We start from the raw sequence: 22,214 nt of genomic DNA, 5'->3' as shown, positions 1-22,214 counted from the left end.
TTTTTTTAAATTTAGTACTTGCTTAGAAGTCTGTCTATTTTAATCTTTCAGAAGAACTAGCTTATAGTTTTGCTGAACAACAAAGGCCATTAAAAATTAAAAACTTTCTTTTAATTACTTTTGGCCCTACTTCACAGATTGTTGGCTATGCAGGGTTATTAATTTATAAACACTGAAAGACAGTAAGTGTAATAAAGGACACAGGCTCTAGAACCAGACTGTCTAAGGGTATTACTGTGTACTGTAATAGCTGAGTGACTTCAGCAAGTTGGCTAACTTCTCTTTGCTTCTTTCTTCCTCCAAAATGGAAAGTAACAATAGTACCTATCTCATAGGGTTGTGGTGAGAATTAAACCAGTTAATATAAGTGAAAGGCCTAGAATAGCACCTGGCACATTTTAAATGTTATTAGTTATGGTTGATACTCTGTAATAGTAAGCAGGCAGTTTCTCCAAACATTTCATAAACAGTTGAAGGGTATAAAATTCTATAATAGAGTTTCTCTAAAAATCAAAATTGATAATTATGTCATCTAAATCTTTTATATTTGTATTTATTACTCATTATTTGTCAAATTCTAAAAGCTGTAGATTACAGTACCCAGCTATTATTGTGATTTGGCCAAAGTATTTCTATTTTTGCTTTGTATGTTTCAACATTAATTTCTTAATTGACAGACTCAAAGAATGTTCATCAAAATATGGTCATTTATCAAGCAGAATAAAATATAAATTACCTTTGTCTTCCTTTACGATTTTGTCACATTGAACCTCTTTATTCTTTGGAGCTCCATTAATAGTCTGCATCATCCTTTCAACATATAAGTCATTGCCTAATCTATTTCTACAGAGGGTCTCATAAGTCCTGTTTCTCCGACTATAAAAAACAAAGTATATTTAACTCATTAATAAAAATTATTACCACAGATCTTTCTTCTTTATATTATGCTTTCTCTTTCAAATTACCTTCTTTAATGTGGATTGCACCAAACATGAAGTGAGAGTTTAAAAAACCCTTTAAGGAAAGACTGCACTAAATCACCTCCAAAGGATTCTATTTACTGTACCTCCCAGCATCCCTACTATTGTCAGTGCCCACCAACAATATGCTAGCACTATCTCCAGATAGGTTTTAAGAACTTTGTTGTAAACACTGAAAACTACACATTTCCCTTAAGGTACCACTTTTGTGTCATCCTGTAGGTTGTCTTTTCATAACTATTTAATTCTGAGTATTTCTTAAATTTCTATTATGGTTTCTTCTTTGATTCATGAGGAATTTAGAAAATGTGCTTTGTAACTTCCAAATGTGTATGTGAATATGTATCTGTGTTTTTATTGAGGTTTATGTTATTAATTTTTAACTTAATTCCATTTGTGGCCAGAGAATTTAGTTTGTATGGTACTATTTCTTTGAAATTTTTGAAACCTTGATTCATGGCCTTCTGCATGGATGATTTTTATAAATGTTCTGTGGGTGCTTGAAAAGAGTGTATGGTCTCTAATTGTTGAATGAAGAGTTGTGATCATTAAATTATGTTTCTGGTCCAAATTTTCAATATCTATGTGAATTTTTTATCGGTTGACATAAAGTAATTAAGAGAGGCATGTTTAAATCTCCTACCTTAGTAGGATACTTACCAAGTTTTTAATTTGTGCTTCATATATGTTGAGGTTGTTTTATTAGGAATATTTAAGATTGAAATTATTTTTACCTTCCTGTCATTATGAAGTGAACTTCTTTGCCCCAATAATGCTGTTGGTTTAATTGTTTCTCTGCGGATGATATGCCTTTTCTTTCTTTTTTTCTTCTGTTTTTAAAATCTTTTAATATTTGATATCTTGGACTATCAGTACAATGTGTTGAATCCACTTCATTTTTGTGGATTTTTTTTTTTTTAATTTATTCCTGTTTCTGTGACATGGTGTCTTTTAAGAGCTTGGGAAAGTCCTTACCCACTCTTTTGAATAGTTCCCCTCCTCCATTCTTCCTATTTTGACTTTTTGAAACTAACCAGATGCATGTTAGACTTTTATTCTATTGTTGATGTCTTTATCTTCTCTTTATACTTTATATCACATTTTTCTCTCCAAGGTTTATTTTGTATAATTTATCCAGATCTATATTTCAATTTATTAAATCTCTGTTCAATTATGCCTTGTTTAAATTTAACATTTACTTTTTAATCTCAATAATTATATAAGTATACTTTATTTTACAGTTATTTTTAGATGTTTTTACAAATATGAGTCATCCTTTTGATAGGTTCTTAATGTTAGTACAGTGTTAACTTTATCTTTTATTTAAATATTTCACACATATTCTATATTCTATATCTCATAATATAGCCCTATTAAAATCTCATTATCCACAGATCTCATGATGTAAATCTAGGGTTTGTTATTGCTTTAATTCTCATTCATAATGGCTTCTTCATTGGTTTGGTGTATTTTTACCAAACTCAAGCTGAGGGAATCTTAAAAGTCTAAATGGGATATGATTTCCTCCAGAGAAAATTCATGTAGCTATGAGACCTAGGATTGCTTGAGATAACTGAAATCCTTTTAAGGGTTGTTGATTAATACAAAAATATCTCTTTCAGTTATCTCAATTTGCCAGGGACCAAAGATTTTAATAGACTCTAGATCCATGTGCTAATTTTAACATTTGCTTCTAGTATCTCTCCCTCTCTGATTTCAGATCATTTATTTATCCATTTGCTATTCTTTACTTTCCTTTTTTTGATGTTAAGAGCTTACCCTTATGTCTTATGAGCTTCAAAGAATGTTATTCAGGATCTACTTGTACTATATTTTGAAGTCCAAAAAAAATTCTAGGTCATTTTATATTTGGATAAGAATAATGCCCTAAAAATATTTTAATGATGGATTTTTTAGTACTATTAATCATATTCAAAGTATATTTGAATCTAAATAATCTGAATAACCATCAATAATCTATTTTTAGTAGCTAAATTAATTTCAGACAGAGTAGACTTCAGAGCAAGGCAAATTACTAGAGAAAAGAGGGGCATTACATAATGATAAAAAGGTCAATTCTCCAAAAAATGCATAACAATCCTTCATGTGTATGTATTTAACAACAAAATTTCAAAATACACAAGGCAAAAACTAAAGACCTATTTAAATTAATTAATAAGGAGAAATGGAAAATCTGCTCTAATACAGTAAATTCAGTTATTTTCCCATTACATATTTTCCTTAAGTTTTTAACATAAAAATGTCAGTCCTTTCTTTTTATTTTATTTTATTTTATTTTTTTAAAGATTTTATTTATTTATTTGACAGAGAGAGATCACAAGTAGATGGAGAGGCAGGCAGAGAGAGAGAGAGGGAAGGAGGATCTCTGCCGAGCAGAGAACCCAATGCGGGACTCGATCCCAGGACCCTGAGATCATGACCTGAGCCGAAAGTAGTTTACCTACTTTTTGAAGAATAAGGTAAAGCTATGGGTTCTTCCTCCAGGAAAGAAGTACATACAACATAAATATTTTACATATCACTTCATAGGGCACATAAATAACTTTATATATAATTTCACCAAGCACATATGCCACCACTATTTATCCAGGAATCCCCAAAAACAGAAACAAGGATAAGAACGTCTGACTTAGCACTTAAATTACAGAAGCAAATAGACAATTGAGCCATACGTACATGACCTTCGCAGCTTCTTCAGATTCCACAGAAACCATGACTGTTGGTAGGTTAAAAAACCTCAGTGTTTCTGTCTCTGTGAGTATTATCTCTATAGTCTTCTGTAGGTCTTCTTTTGTTACAATTTTTTCAGGTGTTGCCCTCACAACTCGTAAATCTAAAATACATGACTTAATAAAAATCATTTACTAATTGCTATTCTTAATTTTCATTTTACCAAAGTATCATGATGGGTCATGCATTGGAGGTGGCTTTATGTGGTCAAAGAACAGACCATGTTGTGGGATGTATTCAATCCCTCTGACTCTGGGAGAGATTATAATAATCATATCCTCCGGTCTCCCTCTGAGAGGATGATCTTCCCTGCTGCTGCAGACACTGCGGATTGCCTAAGTTTTCATTGCTAAGGCTTTCTTCCTTCCCTTGCTCTTTCCACGAAGAAAATCAAGTGTTTAGCTTTCTTAGCCTCTCTTGAAGCTAGAGGTGACCATGTGACAGAGCTCTGACCAATGAGAGAACAGTGGAAATACATAGGAAAGAAGGTGGCTCCTGGGGAAATTTTTACTTTCCTGATAAATAAGGGTGACATGACTGAAGCTACTGCCTTTCTCCCTCTTTCTGCCTCGATTGTGGATATAATACCCACAGCTGGGGCAGATATTTTGAGACCATGGAGCAAAAAGCAAAAAGCAAGAAGTGAAAAGAAAAGTTTTAAGGAAAGAGAATTAGCAGAGCTGCCAATCAAAGAGTCTGACAGTCAAGACACAAAATCAAATTCAAAAGTATTGACCTTTCAAGTTCTTTTAATGTGAGAAAAATAGGTGATAGTTTAAGCTAATGTAGTTGGGTATTCTCTTACTTGTTGTCAGAGCATTGTTATTACATATCTTAACACCAAAGAATCTCTCAAGCACTTTCCCAACCTTATGAATACTTTCATCAACCCTTCATTATCATCTCAGAGGAAGAGACACCCTTACTGCACTCCGAGGCAAATGTTCCTTAGGTAGGTACCTATTTCTTCCAGCACTTTTGATCAGCCATTATTTTGTCATTCTTATATCTTCATTTTCATAACCGTTTATCTCATGTTTTATGCTCTGCCTGGAAGGAACCACTCCTATTCATTCTCCTGACAAATTACCAATCACCTTTAAAAACCCAATTCAAAAGTCTATAATGTTCTCTATGAATTCTTTTTCTTTCCCCACCTTCAAGATGTTAATCTTCACATTCAAAGCGCTCCCATTACATTGGCATATGTCCTATTAGGACACTGATCACAATATATCAGAAGGACTTGCCTCCTGAGTTAAAAGCACTCCTAAGGCTGGGTGGTGCCAGTGAGTCACCCTGGGAACTTGAACGCTACCTTGGTAATTCTCATGTAGCTACTCCTCAGTCCAGCCTTTGGGAATCATTATCATAGTTCTTTTATCTCAAGTACCTGACAAATCATAAGCATATTTGCTAAGGAATAATGGGCTGTTACTGAAATAAATGACATTATTTTCATTACCTGTAAAACTAGTCAGTTTTTCCCGTCTGTAGGATGGTTCTTCGAGGTCTTCTGCTATTGAGTCAGTAGTAGATAAACTTGATTTAGAAACTGTACTACTTCCTAAAACTGACCTTTAATAATGAAAAACATTACTCATTTATTTAGGTATTCTTATGGGTAATTAAATATATAAATAAAAACATTATCATAGTGAGAAATCAAATATAATATAATCATGTAAGAAACACTGATAAAAAGAGACTACTTCTTGAAACAGAGTTGGTTTTTAGTGCTCCTTAAGTAAAAAGTCATTATAAATATATTTTAGAGAGAAAACATGTCAAACCGATGTCTAAAGTCCTTCGATGGATTCCCAATATATTTAGAATAAAAAGCTAAAATACAGTCTACCTATCCAGTCTCTCCATCTCCATTATCACTCTTCCCCTGCCCCACTTTTCCTCAATCTTGTGGTGCTCTCCTATTTTAGAGTCTCAGCCTGGAACCTCCTTTCATTTTTCACCAATTTTCTGCTCATCATTCAAATCCCATCTTAAATGTGATTTTTTCAATTTTATAATGGTCCTCTCAAGATTTAATTAAAAGAAAATTTATATACTGGTTGGGAAATCAACAAACTAAAGAATACAAAAATAATTTCCTTGAACAATGAACTTAGTATTACTTCATGATATTATATACCTTTTTTCCTTTTCTATTTATAAGTCCAACTGTCCTCCAAAAGGAGAGGTTCAGTTTACAGGAATATTATTTGTTGTGTGGAGCACTGCTATGACTACTCTGTGCAAATTTGGAGGCAGACTCTCGAACAGCATATTTTCTCTAAAATTTTGTGCTTAGTTAACATCTGGAACTTTTAATTTGTCATATTGAAAATTACACATTCAAATATTTCCCCATAATCTTTAGATTATTTTAGGACATCATGTTTTATTATTGCGAAGACTCTGAACTTCTCCACTGTAAGCATTCGAAAAATTTCAGTAATGTGTCTACATAATACATGCGTAACATTTCATTTAAAAAAAATTATGAAACAGAAGAGAAATCAAACCCTAGGAGAAGAGGGATTTGCAGGGAAGAATGGAGTTGGGGGCCACAGAAAAGGAAAGCTACTTCTTCCCATCAATTGCAACAGAGAAGAAACTGAAGAAGTATGTCTGTGGGTATGTGATGCTAGCCCCACCTTTTGGTTCCTCAGGAAATCTTGAGTAAAATCTACATATATCGCTCACAAAGGTTTTGGTGTATCAGGGAACTCTTAAGTCATGCAAAGCTCTACATCTAAGTAAAACATGAGGGGAACACCAAGATGGCACACTAATGTAGAGTGGAGTTGGGAGTCTGAAGACAACTGACTTCTAAGTTACATATATGCAACTGAAATAAAAAGACAGTATATATGATATAAACAAGAACAATAGAATAGTATACTCTACCTTGTAAACTGCCCTAACATACTAGGATTTATTGTATTCTGATACAGGCTATAGGAGGATATATATTCTGATCCATATGATCCTTCTTGTGATGTAAATAGTTTATTTGGCTTTGCTGTTCCCATATGTGGGTCTTGTTGGTAAAGAGGTCGGGGAGTAACATCAACTCCAAGTGCATTAATTACCTGTGGAAAGTGGTTATTTAGAATGAAATAAGTTTAAAAAGGGGTGGGGATGTTTCTGAATAATAGGTCCTAGAAAATTATATTATAACATTTCTTTCGTTTCTGATTTTATTTATTTGAACCTAATTTTATTTGAATTCCCTCTTCTTTTTTTCTTGGTGAATATAGTTAAAGATTTGTCAATTTTGTTTATCTTTTCAAAGAACCAGCTTTTAGTTTTACTGGTCTTCCCTATTATCTTTTCTGTACCTATTTCATTTGTTTCTGTTCTAATCTGTTATTTCTTTCCTTCCACTAACTTTGGGCTTCATTTATTCTTTTTCTAGTCCTTTGAGGTACAAAATTAAGTTGTTTGAGACTCTTTGTTTCTTGAGGTAAGTATTTATCTCTAAGAACTTCCCCTTTAGAATTGTTTATGCTGCATCCCACAAATTTTGGTATATTTCTTTTCTTTTTTAAAAATTTATTTTTTAAATTTCTTTTCAGTGTTTCAGAATTCATTGTTTATGCACCACACCCTGTGCTCCATGCAATACATTCCTTCCATAATACCAACTGCCAGGCTCACCCAACCCCCACCCGCCTCCCCTCCAAAACCCTCAGATTGTTTTTCAGAGTCCACAGTCTCTCATGGTTTGTCTTCCCCTCCAATTTCCCCCAACTCCCTTCTCCTCTCCATCTCCCCATATCCTCTGTGTTATTCCTTATGCTCCACAAATAAGAGAAACCATATGATAATTCTGTCTCAAGGAATTTTTTTCTCTTTTGATTTCTTCTTTGACCCATTAGTTACTCAGTAGCATATTGTTTAATCGCCACATTATTTTTGAGCTTTCCAGTTTTCTTTGTGTTATTAATGTCTAGTTCCCTAACACTGTGGCTGGAAAAGATGCTTGATATGGTTTCAATTCTCTTCAATTAATTAAGACACATTTTGTGGCCTAACATATGCGCTATCCTGGAAAATGTTCCATGTGTATTTGAGAAGAGTCTGTATTCTGTTGCTTTTGGTTGGTATCACCCTTTCTGAGCCTCTATTCATTTTCTTCATTCTTTTTTTCCACTATGTTTTTGGCTTGTGTAATCTCTATAGACCTATTCTCAAGTTGGCTAATTCTTCCTTCTGTCAATTAAAATCTATTATTTAGCTTCTCTAGTGAATGTTTAAAGTTTTGATTACTGTGCTTTTCAAAGCCAGAATTTCCATTTGGTTCTTTTTTATAATTTTTTTTTTGTGCAACCCAGAAACTTCATTTTAATTTTAATTGAGATATAACTGACACATCAGATTGTATCCATTTTAGGTGTACAACATAATAATTTGACATATGTGTATATTACAAAATGATTACAATAATAAGTATATATAAAATCTATCACCTCAGGGGCACGTGGGTGGCTCAGTCAGTTAAACATCCAACTCTTGGTTTTGGTTCATGTCGTGATCTCATGGGTTATGAGACTGAGCCCCATATGGGACTCCATGCCCAGCAGGGAGTCTACTTGAGGAGTTTCTCTCTTTGCCCCTCTCCCACTCACTTGCTCTCTCTCTAAAATAAATAACAAATCTTTAACCAAAATAAATTAAAATCCATCACCTCACATAGTTAAAATTATTTTTTGTTATCATGAGATTTTTTTTTTTTTAAGATTTATTCATTCGTTTTAGAAACAGAGAGCATTCGGGGTGGGGCAAAGGGAGAAGAGAATCCTAAGTAGACTCTATACTGAGTGGGGAGCCTGATGTGCGCCTGATCCCAGGACCTTGAGACCAAGATCTGAGCCAAAACCCAGAGTTGGACGCCCAAGCAACTGTGCTACCCAGGCGACCCATGATGAGAACTTTTAAAATCAATATTCTCAGGAATTTTCAAATATACAATGTAGTATTTTTTTCAAGTTTTTATTTAAATTCTAGTTAGTTAACATACATTGTAACATTAGCTTCAGGTGTACAGTATAGTGATTCAACACTTTGAAGTAATACCTGGTGCTCATTTACCAGTACACTACTTAATCCCCATTACCTATTTAACCTATCACCCCACTGATCTCCCCTTGGTAACCATCAGTTTGTTCTCTATAGTTCAGAGTCTGTTTCTTGGGTCTGTTTCTTTTCTTCCCCCTCATTTATTCATTTATTTTGTTTCTTAAATTCCACATATGAGTGAAATCATATGGTATTTGTCTTTCACTGACTGACTTATTTCACTTAGCATAATACTCTGTAGCTCTATCCATGTTGTTGCAAATGACTAGATTTCACTATTCTTATGGCTGAGTAATACTCCATTGTATACATATATACACCACATCTTCTTTATCCATTCTTCAGTCAATGGACACTTGGGCTGTCTCCATAATTTAGCTATTGTAGATAATGCTGCTATAAACGCTGGGGTGCATGTATCTTTTCTAATTGGTATTTTTCTATTCTTTGGGTAAATACCTAGTAGTGCAATTGCTGGATTATAGGGTAGGTCTATTTTTAACCTTTTGGGGAAGGTCCATATTGTTTTCCAGAGTTGTTGCACCAGTTTGCATTTCCAACAGCACAAGAGGGGTTCCCCTTTCTCCACATACTTGCCAACAATAGTTGTTCCTTATATTGTTGATTTTAGCCATTCTGACAGGGTGAGGTAGTATCTCATTGTAGCTTGATTTGCATTTCCCTGATGATCAGTGATGTTGAGCCTCTTTATTGATGTTTTCTGAATTGGGTGTGACAGTTATCATACATCTTTTTACTTCTTTAATCATGGTCTCTTTAGTTCTATGCTGGGAAATAAACTGAGGGATTTAGAAGGGAGGAGAGTGGGGGGATGGGTGAGCCTGGTGATGGGTATTAAGGAGGGCAGGGATTGTATGGAGCACTGGGTGTTATATGCAAACAATGAATCATGGAACACTACATCAAAAACTAATGATGTACTGTAACGGTGACTAACATAACACAATTTAAAAAGGGGGGGGCAGAGGGGAGGGAGAGGGATAAACAGTCTGAGCTAAGCATGGAGCCAGACTTGGGGCTCTACCCCTGGACCCTGAGATCGTGACTTGAGCCAAAACCAAGAGTTGGATACTTAACCAACTGAGCCAACCAGGCACCCCTTTTCTAAGAGTTTTATAGTTCCAGCTGTAAGAATGTGATACATTTGGAGTTATTTTTTTATATAAGCATCCTACATAATTCTTTTGCATGTAGATATCCAGTTTTTCCAACACCTTTGTTGAAAAGACTGTCCTTTCCCCATTGCATAGAATTAGTATCTTTGTTAAAAATCATTTGAAATTGTGTGTAAGGGGTTATTTCTGGGCCCTCTATCCTATTCTGTTGATCCAAATATCTGTCTTTATGCTAGTCATGCACTGTATTAATTAGTACAGCTTCATAGTAAGTTTTGAAATCAGGACGTGTGAGACCTTCCACTTTGTGATTCTTTTTCAAGACTGTTTCGACTATTTGGGGTCTCTTAATATTCCATATGAATTTTAGGACAGATTTTATTTCCACAAAAAATGTTACTGGGATTTTGATGTGGATTGCATTGACTCTGTATCTTGTTTTGGGTACTATTAGTATCTGAAGAAATATTCTAATGTATGGATGCCTGGGTGGCTCAGTGCGTTAAGCCTCTGCCTTCGGCTCAGGTCATGATCTCAGGGTCCTGGGATCAAGCCCTGCATTGGGCTCTCTGCTCAGCGGGGAGCCTGCTTCCCCCTCTCTCTCTGCCTGCCTCTCTGCCTACTTGTGATCTCTCTGTCAAATAAATAACTGAAATATTTTAAAAGAAATATTCTAATGTATAAACAAGGGATGTTTTCCCATTTATTATTGTTTTCCTTCATTTCTCTCAGCAATATTTGTAGTTATCAGTGTACAAGTCTTTCACTTCCTTAGTTAAGTTTATTCCTAAGTATTTTATTCTTTTTGATACTATTATAAATGGAAATCTTTTTTCTTAATTTTCTTTTTGGATTGTTTATTGCTAGGTATAGAAACACAACTGATTTTTGTGTGTTAACTTTCTATATTACAACTTTGCTGAACTTACTAGTTCTCAGTTTTTGTTTTTGTTTTTGTTTTTAAATGTGGCATCTTTGGGAGTTTTCTACATATAAGATCATGTCATCTGCAAACTGAGATTTATGTTTTCCTTTCTATTTTGGACAGTTTTTATTTCTTCTTCTTCACTAATTGCTCTGGCTAGGACACCCACTACTATGCTGAGAAGTATCAAAAGTGGGCATCCTTGCGTTGTTTCTGATTTGAGGGGAAAAGCTTTCGGTCTTTCATCACTGAGTTTGACGTTAGTTGTAGTTTTTTCAGAATGCCAGAGAAAGTCCTTTTTCAGATTAGCTATATGGTTAAAAAAATTTTTTTTAAATAATGAGTGGATATTAAATTTTTTCAAATGCTTTTTCTTTATCTGTTCTTATGATCCCATAGATTCTTCTCTCCCAGTTTATTAATATGGCAAATACTATTGATTTTTAAATGTTGGAACAAACTTGCATGCATTATCTGCAGTTGGTCATGATGCACTCACTATCCCTTCTACATATTGTAATACCATACGATATGTTTGTGTTGTATGTAAGCATAACATACACATAATACATAAAATGCATACACTATATGATTGTTATGGACTGGATGTTTTATACACCCAAAATTCATGTTGGCTCCCTAATTCCAATGTGATGGTACTGGATGGTAGAACTTTTGAAAAGTAATTAGGTTGTGAAGGTGGAGATCTCATGAATGGAATTAGTGAGAACCCTTCTGAGAAGAGGCCAGAGAGTTAGCTAAATGTCTTTCCACCATGTGATACATTGGGAACACATTCAGGATACATTGAGAATTTAGCAATCTGCAACCTGGAAAAGGGTCCTCACCAGAACCCAACCATGTTGGCATTCTAATCCTGGGCTTCCAGTCCCAGAACTCTGAGAAGTAAATTTGTTTATAAACCATCCAGTCAAAAAGTACTTTGTTATAGTTGCCTGAGATAATGGTACATGTAATATGTTTGCAAATATATAGCATTCACTTATTAAAATTATATTAGCTGGTTTTCATTTTTTGGCTATTATAAACTAAGATGCTATAAACATTTGTGTACTAGTTTTTATGTAAACATATACTTTCTTTTCTCTTTTATTATTTTTTTTAAAGATTTTATTTATTTCCCAGAGATGGAGAGAGGGAGTACAAGAAGGGGGAGCAGGAGGCAGAGGGAAAAGCACCCTCCCCACTGAGCAGGGAACCTGACACGGGACTCAATCCCAGGACCCCAGGATCATGAACTGAGCCAAAGGCAGACGGCTTAACTGACTGAGCCACCCAGGCACCCCACTTTATTTTCTCTTCAGTAGATACCTAGAAGTGGAATGGCTGGATGGTATAGTAGATATATATTTAACACTGAATAAACTGCCAAATGGTTTTTCATTTTCCATTCCTACCAGCAGTGTATGAAAATTCTGATTCCTCCACATACTTGCCCACATTTGGTATGATCAGTCTTATTAATTTTAGCCATTCTAATAGGTGTTCAGCAGTATCTCGGTTTCAATTTGCATTTCCCTAATGACTAATGCTGATCATGTGCTCATTTGCTATCTGTATATGTACTTTGTTGAAGTATTTGTTCAAATGTTTTGCTCATGGGGTGTCTGGGTGGCTCAGTTGTTAAGTGTCTGCCTTCAGCTCAGGCCACGATCTCAGGGTCCCGGAATTGAGACTCGAGTTGGGGCGGGGAGCGGGGGGTGACTCTCCTCAGCAGGGAGTGTGCTTCTCCCTCTGTGCTCATTCTCTCTCTCACTCTTTCTCTAGTAAATAAAAACAAATCTTTAAAAAATGTTTTGCTTGTTTTAAAAATTAGGTTGTTTTAGTATTGTTTTGAGAATTATTTATATATTTTGGATCCAAGTACTTTATCAGATATATGCTTTATAAATAATTTTTCCCACTGTATGGCTTCTTTTTTCATTCTTTTAGCAATGTCTTTCAAAGACCAGAAGCAGCTCTCATTTTGATGGAGTCTGATTTACCAATTTTATCTTTAATGGACTGTGTTTTTTTGTGTCATATCTAGAAGTATCATTGCCTAGCCCATTCAGATTTATATATTACATACTTGTCTGTATATATATTATGAGTAAAGGTTTTAAAAATTCAATTCTTAGTTTTCTAATGAGATAACTAATTTTGTGACAATTTATTTTACCATATTTTCTAAAGTATATTGCAAAGGAGAATGGATGTTAGCCTTACTATCTATATTATAGCTAGGTTAGCTATTATTACTACCAGTTCTTAAGGTCATGAACAGACTTTCCTCACTCCACTCTAATGTTCTCATTATTAGTAATGAATTATAGGAGCCAACAGCAAATATTATGCTGTAAGATATGTTATGTGGTGAAGACTCTAACAAAATCAATATATCGATATTAGAAGTGAGTTGGTTATTTCAAAGCAGTATATTTTCCACCTTTAACATTTCAGTTAAGTTCTTTATGGTGCCATTTTCAAAGAAACTCAGAATTCTAAAGAATATTACCTGGGGCACCTGGGTGGCTCAGTGGGTTAAAGCCTCCGCCTTCAGCTCAGGTCACGGTCCCAGGGCCCTGGGATCGAGTCCCACATTGGGCTTTCTGCTCAGCGGGGAGCCTGCTTCCCTTCCTCTATCTCTGCCCGCCTCTCTGACTACTTGTGATCTCTGCCTGTCAAATAAATAAATAAAATCTTAAAAAAAAAAAAAGAATATTACCTGTATGGGAGTCCTTACGGTGGGCATATTCATTTTTTCTGTTTTTATCTCAGGTAGAACCATCAAGGTTTTTGACATCGCCATTCTGCTTTGGTTTGCACCAAGATATCCTTTTGTTTGCCCTCCTTTTACTGTGTTAGTAAAGCTAATAGATTTCTTTGGCTGTGGGCCAACACTCCTTTATCAGGAAAAGAAAACATAATACAAAGGATCCATGACTGAAGGAAAACTAACCAACAAGAAAAAAGCAGACTTTCATTTAGAAACATGGAAACAATCTGAACATATAAACAAGAAATAATAATAGCTACTTGAGAGTTCATCCTGTGTAAGCAGAGTTCTAGAATGTTTACCTGCATTCTGTCACTTTTGTCTCACAACCTTTAAGAGGCTGCTATAAATATCATTTTATATAAAATCACAGAGGCATAAGAGGGAAATATTCCTGCTAGAGTTGAAATTTGAAGTCAGGCAGTCCAATCCAAAGTCTAAACGGATTTCTCTGGGTCTTAGTTTCCTTATTTGTAAGATGGGGATATTAAATAATGCCTTATTCATGGATTATTATGAGGATTAAATGGATTAATTTGTACATTATGGTTAGGAAGTCCTTGGCACATAGTAAGCATAAGGCAGCGTACAGTATAGCTACATAGGCAGAATGAAGCATGAGTAATAAAACCTGGAAAGAATATTGTGCTCCTGTCTAAACAATTGCATAATAATTTTTAGTAAGAAGAGAAGATAAAATCAAAATGTTTGCATACTGGAGGATAAAAATATGATTTTACTTTTGCATACTCTACAAATTCCTTAACACAAAAACCTACCTTATCATTCCTTAACAGAGTTCTAGTACTATGATTGTATTATGGATTTCTATTAAAAAAAAAGGATGATATTCCTTCAGATTATAAAAAGGAAATCTGTTTCCAAAGCAAACATTTTATTTTTTTTATTAATTTTTGATTTTTATTTTAAGTAGACTCTATACCTAACTTGGGGCTTAACCTCATGACTCTGAGATTAAGAATTATGTGCTCTACTGACTGAGCCAGCTAGGCACACCAGACCCCCAAAGAAAACATTTTAAATGATACTTTTACTTTTCAAATCATAAAAGATCAGACAAGAATGAAATATTTTTAAATGACAACCATCAATCCACTTTTCATATTTTATTTTTCTTCATAGCATTTATTACAACTGGATGCTTTTTCCTGTTGATCACTCCTTTATTAGAATATAAGCATCTTCAGGGCAAGAAATCTGTCTTGTTGGGCGCCTGGGTGTCTCAGTGGGTTAAAGCCTCTGCCTTCAGCTCAGGTCATGATCCCAGGGTCCTGGGATCGAGCCATGCATCAGGCTCTCTGCTCAGCAGGGAGCCTGCTTCCTCCTCTCTCTCTCTGCCTACCTCTCTGCCTACTTGTGATCTTTATCTGTCAAATAAATAAATAAAATCTTAAAAAAAAAAAGAAATTTGTCTTGTTAATTGCTATATTCCTAGAACCCACAACAGTACCCAGTATAGTGTGGTCACTAAAAAAGCATTTTTTAAATAAATGAATTCCATTCATGTGGCATTTCAAATTTATATTCCTTGAAAGTATTTTACTCTCTTCTCCTTCCTACAATGTCTAAATGACTTTATCTTCAACATCTCTAAGAAAATATGATCAATCAGGTAAAAACTCCTTAAATTACTTCTCCATTGTCATTACATTTTTCTATAAACTCATCTAAAATCTACATCAAAATCCTACAAACTCATCTAAATTTATCTTTCTTTCTTCTTTCAGTAAAAGAGGTGCCATTGCTAACTAAGGCTTATCTTTCTACTTCTGCTCTGAAACTTGTCCAGTACTACTTTCTTAGGGACTTTCATCCATCAATAATTTCCTATCTGCTATGTATTACTTCCTCGAGCATATAATTATGCTCCAGTCATCCCTTCAACTTAGAAATCCTTCCTTTAGTTATGTCTTCCTCTGTGTGTTACTTTATCTACCCTTCCTTTCATAGTCTCTTTAGACAATACTACTACTTCCTATTCCTCTTATTTGCTCCATAATTCACAACAGTCTAGTTCCACCTCTCCTCTGCTGCAGAGAGACAACTTTCCTTAAAATCACCTAGACCTTCAACTTGTCAAATCTGAGGGACTCTTTTCAGTATTTATCTTTATAGCATCTGACAGTTGACCCTTCCCTCTTCTGTGACACCACTATCTCTTATTCTTCAACCTCTTTGGGACCCCTAGCCACCTGATCCTTCCATTTTCTACTAACTAGTACCTTTTAGTTTTCTCTCTTTAATCTAGAATCCACAATTCATCAATTGAATCACTCTCTTACCATTACCTTCAATTTGTATTTTCTGTCTCCTTGATCTTTTGCCCTCCTATCCTTAAAAAAAGCTAGTCTTCCCATTCTATTTTTCCTTTATTAGTTTCCTCTTTTGAAGATTACACTTAGACTCAAACCTCGGTTATTGGTTTGTTCTCTCTCTCTCTCTCTCTCCACACACAGCACACACTCTCCCTGAATAAATGTAAAAGAACTCATGGTTTCAATGACCACTTATATTCCATTTTCTTATGGTGGTCTACCATAATCACCACCACCTCCTTTCTCCCATTCCCTATTAGATTTTATATCCTTAGTTACCGACACTCTCTCTCTGTCTTGAATACTACTGGCATAATTCCTGAGTATTTCAATATCCATGAAAGTAATCCTTCTAATGCTATGGCTTCTTGGCAACTTGAACCTTTCTCACATACATAAGAGAAAGAGAGAGAGAGAGAGAACGCATGCAAGCTCCTGTGGAGAGGGAGGAAGGGAAAGGGAGAGGGAGAGGGAGAATCTTAAGCAGGCTCCATGATCAGCACAGAGCTGAGGCGGGGCTCAGTCTTAAAACCCTGAGATCATGACCGCAGCCAAAATCAAAAGTTGGATGCTTAACTGATTGAGCCACTCAGGTGCCCCTACACCCTCTTAATACTCAATTTCAAACAACTATATTCAATTCCCTTCAACTCTATTATCACCTTCAAACCCTTGATTCTATCATGTTTACTGCTTCACCCACCCCTCTCATGGAATCTCTTTTCTCCTGCACATAAGGTTAATAAATGTAATAGTTAATTAGGCATACCTTGGAGATATTCCAAGTTCAGTTCTCGGCTACCACAATAAAGCAAATATCACAATAAGGTGGTTAAATAAATGTTTTGGTTTCCCAGTGCATATAAAATTGTGTTTACACTATACTGTATTATATTAAATGTGTAGTAGCTTATGTCTAAAACCACAACATACATACCTTAATTAAAAAATACTTTATTGCTAAAAAATGCTAATCATCATCTGAGCTCTCAGTGAGCCACAATCACTGAGCACAGTTCACTATAACAAATATAGTAATAAAAATGTTTGAAATATTGCAAGAATTACCAAAATGTAACATAGCCATGAAGTGAGCAAATGCTGCTTGAAAAATGGTGCCAATAGACTGGCTGGACACAGGGTTGCCACAAACCTTCAATTTGTATAAAACACAGTATCAATAAAGTGCCACAATGAGAAGTGCAATAAAATGAGGTATGCCTGTATTATAATCCTTACTTACACTCTCAGCCTCCTCTTCCTTTTTTAAATTCACTATACTTGCTGGCAAAACCAAAACTTTGATCAATTCCAGTTATCTTACTTTGAGCCTACGCCTGTAGGCTCAAATATACGCCTGTATATTAACCACATTTCTATCTTCTATAATCTTGGTGCTTTACCATTTGCCACACAAATTTAGGCCCAATAGGTCTTGTTCTGGACAAATTGATATGCTCAAGTCATTGTGCCTTGGTTTCCTGCCTCCCTTGTTACCCCTTCCCCTCCCAGGGGCACAATTTCCCAATGCAAACCAGTCTATCTCCAACTGCCTCCCTTGTCAGGCCCTCACACTCTGGCCCACTATATACCTTCCCTCATCACCCTATAATCAGGTACCAGACAATTAAGGATGGCTCCTATGTTCCAGAACCCACTGAAATTATTCAAACTAGTCAATCTTAAGCCTGCTTGCCATGCCTAACCTGTACTTTCCCACCAAAATCACAAAAAAGAAAGGCCCACAGTTCCTCCCTTTCCTTCTGCCTGATGGTTGACCCCAGTGCTTCCCCATGAAGCCAGCTGTGGCATTGCCTGCCCTCTCCTCTTGGAAACTATGAGTAATAGACGATTTTTTTCAATGGCAGTCACTCCTATTCTGTTGACCCTACCATTCTTCAAATTTTCTATGAATATGCTATATTTTAATTCAACCTGTACAGCTAAATGAAGCTGGAGAAAAAACATCCAACTATGACACTCATCTTAAATTATGGATCATTAACTTAAAGTCTTTAATGTGCCAGCAATCATACTGTATTTTCTTGGCTCACTTTTTACTATACCTTCTAAGGTCACTATTTCATACTTCTTTCTTCTTGAATATCAACATCTACTCCCATCTTTACTTTCAGCTGATTAAGTGAGAGAACTGAGCTAATCAAGTGACTTTTAGATATTTCAAATTATTTCAAATATTTCAAATATTTCTACTGTCACAACTATGCACCTGATATATCTATACCTGCATCCTCTATTTCTCTTTCATTACTCTGGATAAATTACTTATGATTCCAGCTTAGGTCAATTCCTCTATTCATGTACTAGATTCAATTCCTTTCTACCTATTCAAGGACATTGCTCTAGTAATTCTTTCATGCTTTTCTTGCTCTACTGCATTATTCCTTTTAGCAGGTAAACATGCTACTATTTCTTCTATCATAAAGAATTTCTCTTGATTTAGTCTACCTCTCCAGCTACCATCCATTCATCTTTCCTTTAACTATAGCAACTCCTTCGAAAGAACTGTCTGTATTTATCATTTCTAATTTCCTTTTGCATATACTCCCTTGAACCTGATCCAGTCAAGTTTTAGCCCTTATCATTCCACCAAAAGAATTCTTACCAAGGTCCAGTCATCGCTGCAATATTAATCGCCAATGTTCTCATCTTATTTATCAGCAGAATTCACCCAGCTGCTCCTTTTTTCTTTGACTTTTTTTTTTGTTTTTTTTTTTTTTTTTTTTAAACTTTGATTGTAGGACACTTTCCTTATCTGGTTTTCCTCTTACTTTTTCTGCAGTGTTCATTCTTGGGACTTCTTCCTGTATCAGAGCTTACGTGAACTCATCCAATGAGTCCATGATTTAAATACCATCTATATGATAATGACTCCCAAATATATATCTCTAACTATATCCTTCCTCTGAACCCTAGACCCACATACCACCTGACTACTTGACATTTCTGACTCAAAATCAGCATGTCCAAAACTGAGCTCCTGATAATTTCCCCCTTACCTTGTTCAGGAAACTTACAAGACCTCTTGCAGTTTTCCCCCATTGTTGTTAAAGGTAACACAATTCTTTCAGTTGCTTGAGTGAGAATACTTCAAAATATATCCTGAATGCAACCATTTTGTTATCAACCTTGTTGCTACCATGCTGGTACAAATAACTATTCTATCTCTCTTGGATTGTTGCAGAAGGCTTCTACCTCTTCTTGCTTAACCCCAACTCCCTGAAATTTGCCCCACATGGCAGCCAAGAGTGATCCTTTAAAACGTAAGTTAGATCATATCACACTACTCTGCTTAAAATCCTCCATTTGTTTATGATCTCATTCATAGGAAAAGCCTAAGTCTTTACTATGACCTAAAAAGTTCTACACGCATTGTTAGATCTTTGACTTCATGTTCAATACTCTTTCCCTTGTATATTTTGCTCTTGTCACACTGGCAACCCTTGATATTGTCAGGTGTATTTCTCTATCATAGTTTGCCTTTGCTCTTCCCTTTGCCTGAAATGCTCTTCTTCCCAATAAATGTACATGTTTGGCATCCTTTCTTTAGGTCTATACATAAAACCACCTTCTTAGTGTGGCCTTCTCTGGCTCCTTTATCTAAAATGTCAAATACTCCCCTCAAATATTTCATAAGCCCTCGCTCTATTTTTCTCATTAGGACTTACAAATAACCAAATGCATCTTTTTTTAAAAAATAATTTATATATATATATTTTATAAACATATGATAAATTTTTATCCCCAGGGGTACAGGTCTGTGAATTGCCAGGTTTACACACTTCACAGCATTCACCATAGCACATACCCTCCCAATGTCCATAACCCCACCCCCCTTCTCCCAAACCCTCTCCCCCCAGCAACCCTCAGTTTGTTTTGTGAGATTAAGAGTCACTTATGGTTTGTCTCCCTCCCAATTCCATCTTGTTTCATTTATTCTTCTCCTACCCCTTAACCCCCCATGTTGCATCTCCACTTCCTCATATCAGGGAGATCATATGATAGTTGTCTTTCTCCGATTGACTTATTTCGCTAAGCATGATACCCTCTACTTCCATCCACATCGTCGCAAATGCCAAGATTTCATTTCTTTTGATGGCTGCATAGTATTCCATTGTGTATATATACCACATCTTCTTTATCCATTCGTCTGTTGATGGACATCTAGGTTCTTTCCATAGTTTCGCTATTGTGGACATTGCTACTATAAACATTCGGGTGCACGTGCCCCTTCGGATCACTACGTTTGTATCTTTCGGGTAAATACCCAGTAGTGCAGTTGCTGGGTCATAGGGTAGTTCTATTTTCAACATTTTGAGGAACCTCCATGCTGTTTTCCAGAGTGGTTGCACCAGCTTGCATTCCCACCAACAGTGTAGGAGGGTTCCCCTTTCTCCGCATCCTCGCCAGCATCTGTCATTTCCTGACTTGTTAATTTTAGCCATTCTGACTGGTGTGAGGTGGTGTCTCAATGTGGTTTTGATTTGTATTTCCCTGATGCCGAGTGATGTGGAAAATTTTTCATGTGTCTGTTGGCCATCTGGATGTCTTCTTTGCAGAAATGTCTGTTCATGTCCTCTGCCCATTTCTTGATTGGATTATTTGTTCTTTGGGTGTTGAGTTTGCTAAGTTCTTTATAGATTTTGGACACTAGCCCTTTATCTGATATGTCATTTGCAAATATCTTCTCCCATTCTGTGAGTTGTCTTTTGGTTTTGTTAACTGTTTCCTTTGCTGTGCAAAAGCTTTTGATCTTGATAAAATCCCAAAAGTTCATTTTTGCCCTTGCTTCCCTTGCCTTTGGTGATGTTCCTAGGAAGATGTTGCTGCGGCTGATTTTCGTTCTTTTATTTCTCCAGAAAGGGCTTTTATACTCCCGAGAGGGTTTCTCTTATATCTTCCATGCCTTTTTTGAGCCCGGCCAGAACCTTGAGAATCATCATTCTGAACTCTAGATCTGACATATTACCAATGTCTGTATTGAATAGGTCCCTAGCCTTCGGTACTGCCTCTTGTCTTTTTTTTGTGGTGAATTTTTTTTTTTTTTAGATTTTTTTTTTTTAAATTTATTTGTCAGAGAGAGAGAGGGAGAGAGAGCAAGCACAGGCAGACAGAATGGCAGGCAGAGGCAGAGGGAGAAGCAGGCTCCCCGCCAAGCAAGGAGCCTGATGTGGGACTCGATCCCAGGACGCCGGGATCATGACCTGAGCCGAAGGCAGTTGCTTAACCAACTGAGCCACCCAGGCGTCCCTTTGTGGTGAATTTTTCCGCCTTGTCATATTGTCCAGATAAGAGTATATGAAGGAGCAAGTAAAATACTAAAAGGGTGGCAAAGACCCCAGGAAAATATGCTTTAACCAAATCAGAAGAGATCCCAAATCAAGAGTTCCCAAATATGCTTTAACCAAATCAGAAAGGGGATAAAAAGAGGTTCAGAAAAAAAAAAAAGAAACAATTAAAAAAAGAAAACGAATAAAGAAAAAATATAAAAACGAAAAAAATATATATATATATATTAAACTAGTTTAAAAACTTTAAAAAAGAATAGGGTAAAAGTTAAAAAAAAATTAGCAGAAAAAGAAAAAAAATTGAAAAAGAAAAAAAAATTAACTGCAAGACTAAAGAATCATGGGGAGAAAGCCATGAGTTCCGTGCTTTGCTTTCTCCTCCTCTGGCATTCCACTGCTCTCATTGGTATTGAAACTGCACTCCTTGGTAGGTGAAGTTGGTCCTGGCTGGATTTCTTGTTGATCTTCTGGGGGAGGGGCCTGTTGTAGTGATTCTCAAGTGTCTTTGCCCCAGGCGGAATTGCACCGCCCTTACCAGGGTTCAGGCTGTGTAATCCACTCGGGTTTGCTTTCAGGAGCTTTTGTTCCCTGAGCGTTTTCTGTAGAGTTCCGGAGGACGAGAATGAAAATGGCGGCCTCCGAGTCTCCAGCCCGGAGGAGCCGAGACCTTGGGGCGCCACTCCTTGGTGCCCCTCAGAGAATAGCGCCCAATTACTCCCGTCTCCCTGGCCTCTGGCTGCGCTCCGAGCTCACCGAGCCTGTGACCGGTTCAAGGTAACCCCAAGCTGAGAGCTCACTCCTCGGCTCTGTCTGTAGCTGGCTTCCCCATTCTAATACCTGCAAGCTCTGCGACACCCAGACACCCCCGATCCTTCTGTGACCCTGCGGGACCTGAGGCCACGCTGACCCCTTGTAG

At 36.2% G+C, this 22,214-nt stretch overlaps 1 protein-coding gene across 3 annotated transcripts in view; it reads right to left on the bottom strand.

The window, feature by feature from the left end:
• DNAI4 (dynein axonemal intermediate chain 4) overlaps positions 1-22,214 on the bottom strand; it is an 87,885-nt gene that overhangs the window by 59,070 nt on the left and 6,601 nt on the right. For 2 of the 3 annotated variants that reach the window (XM_047725353.1, XM_047725354.1), the window contains exons 2-6: positions 13,603-13,780; positions 6,639-6,823; positions 5,197-5,309; positions 3,678-3,834; positions 737-876 (exon numbers count right to left, since the gene is read on the bottom strand). In XM_047725353.1, the coding sequence (XP_047581309.1) occupies positions 737-876; positions 3,678-3,834; positions 5,197-5,309; positions 6,639-6,823; positions 13,603-13,780 (773 nt within the window). The remainder of the gene's footprint in view (positions 1-736; positions 877-3,677; positions 3,835-5,196; positions 5,310-6,638; positions 6,824-13,602; positions 13,781-22,214) is intronic. The other variant, XM_047725355.1, reaches the window with a different exon arrangement.

Source organism: Lutra lutra, chromosome 4 (genome assembly GCF_902655055.1).
Source record: "Lutra lutra chromosome 4, mLutLut1.2, whole genome shotgun sequence".
NCBI lineage: Eukaryota > Metazoa > Chordata > Mammalia > Carnivora > Mustelidae > Lutra > Lutra lutra.
This window is presented reverse-complemented; position numbering and strand designations above follow the sequence as displayed.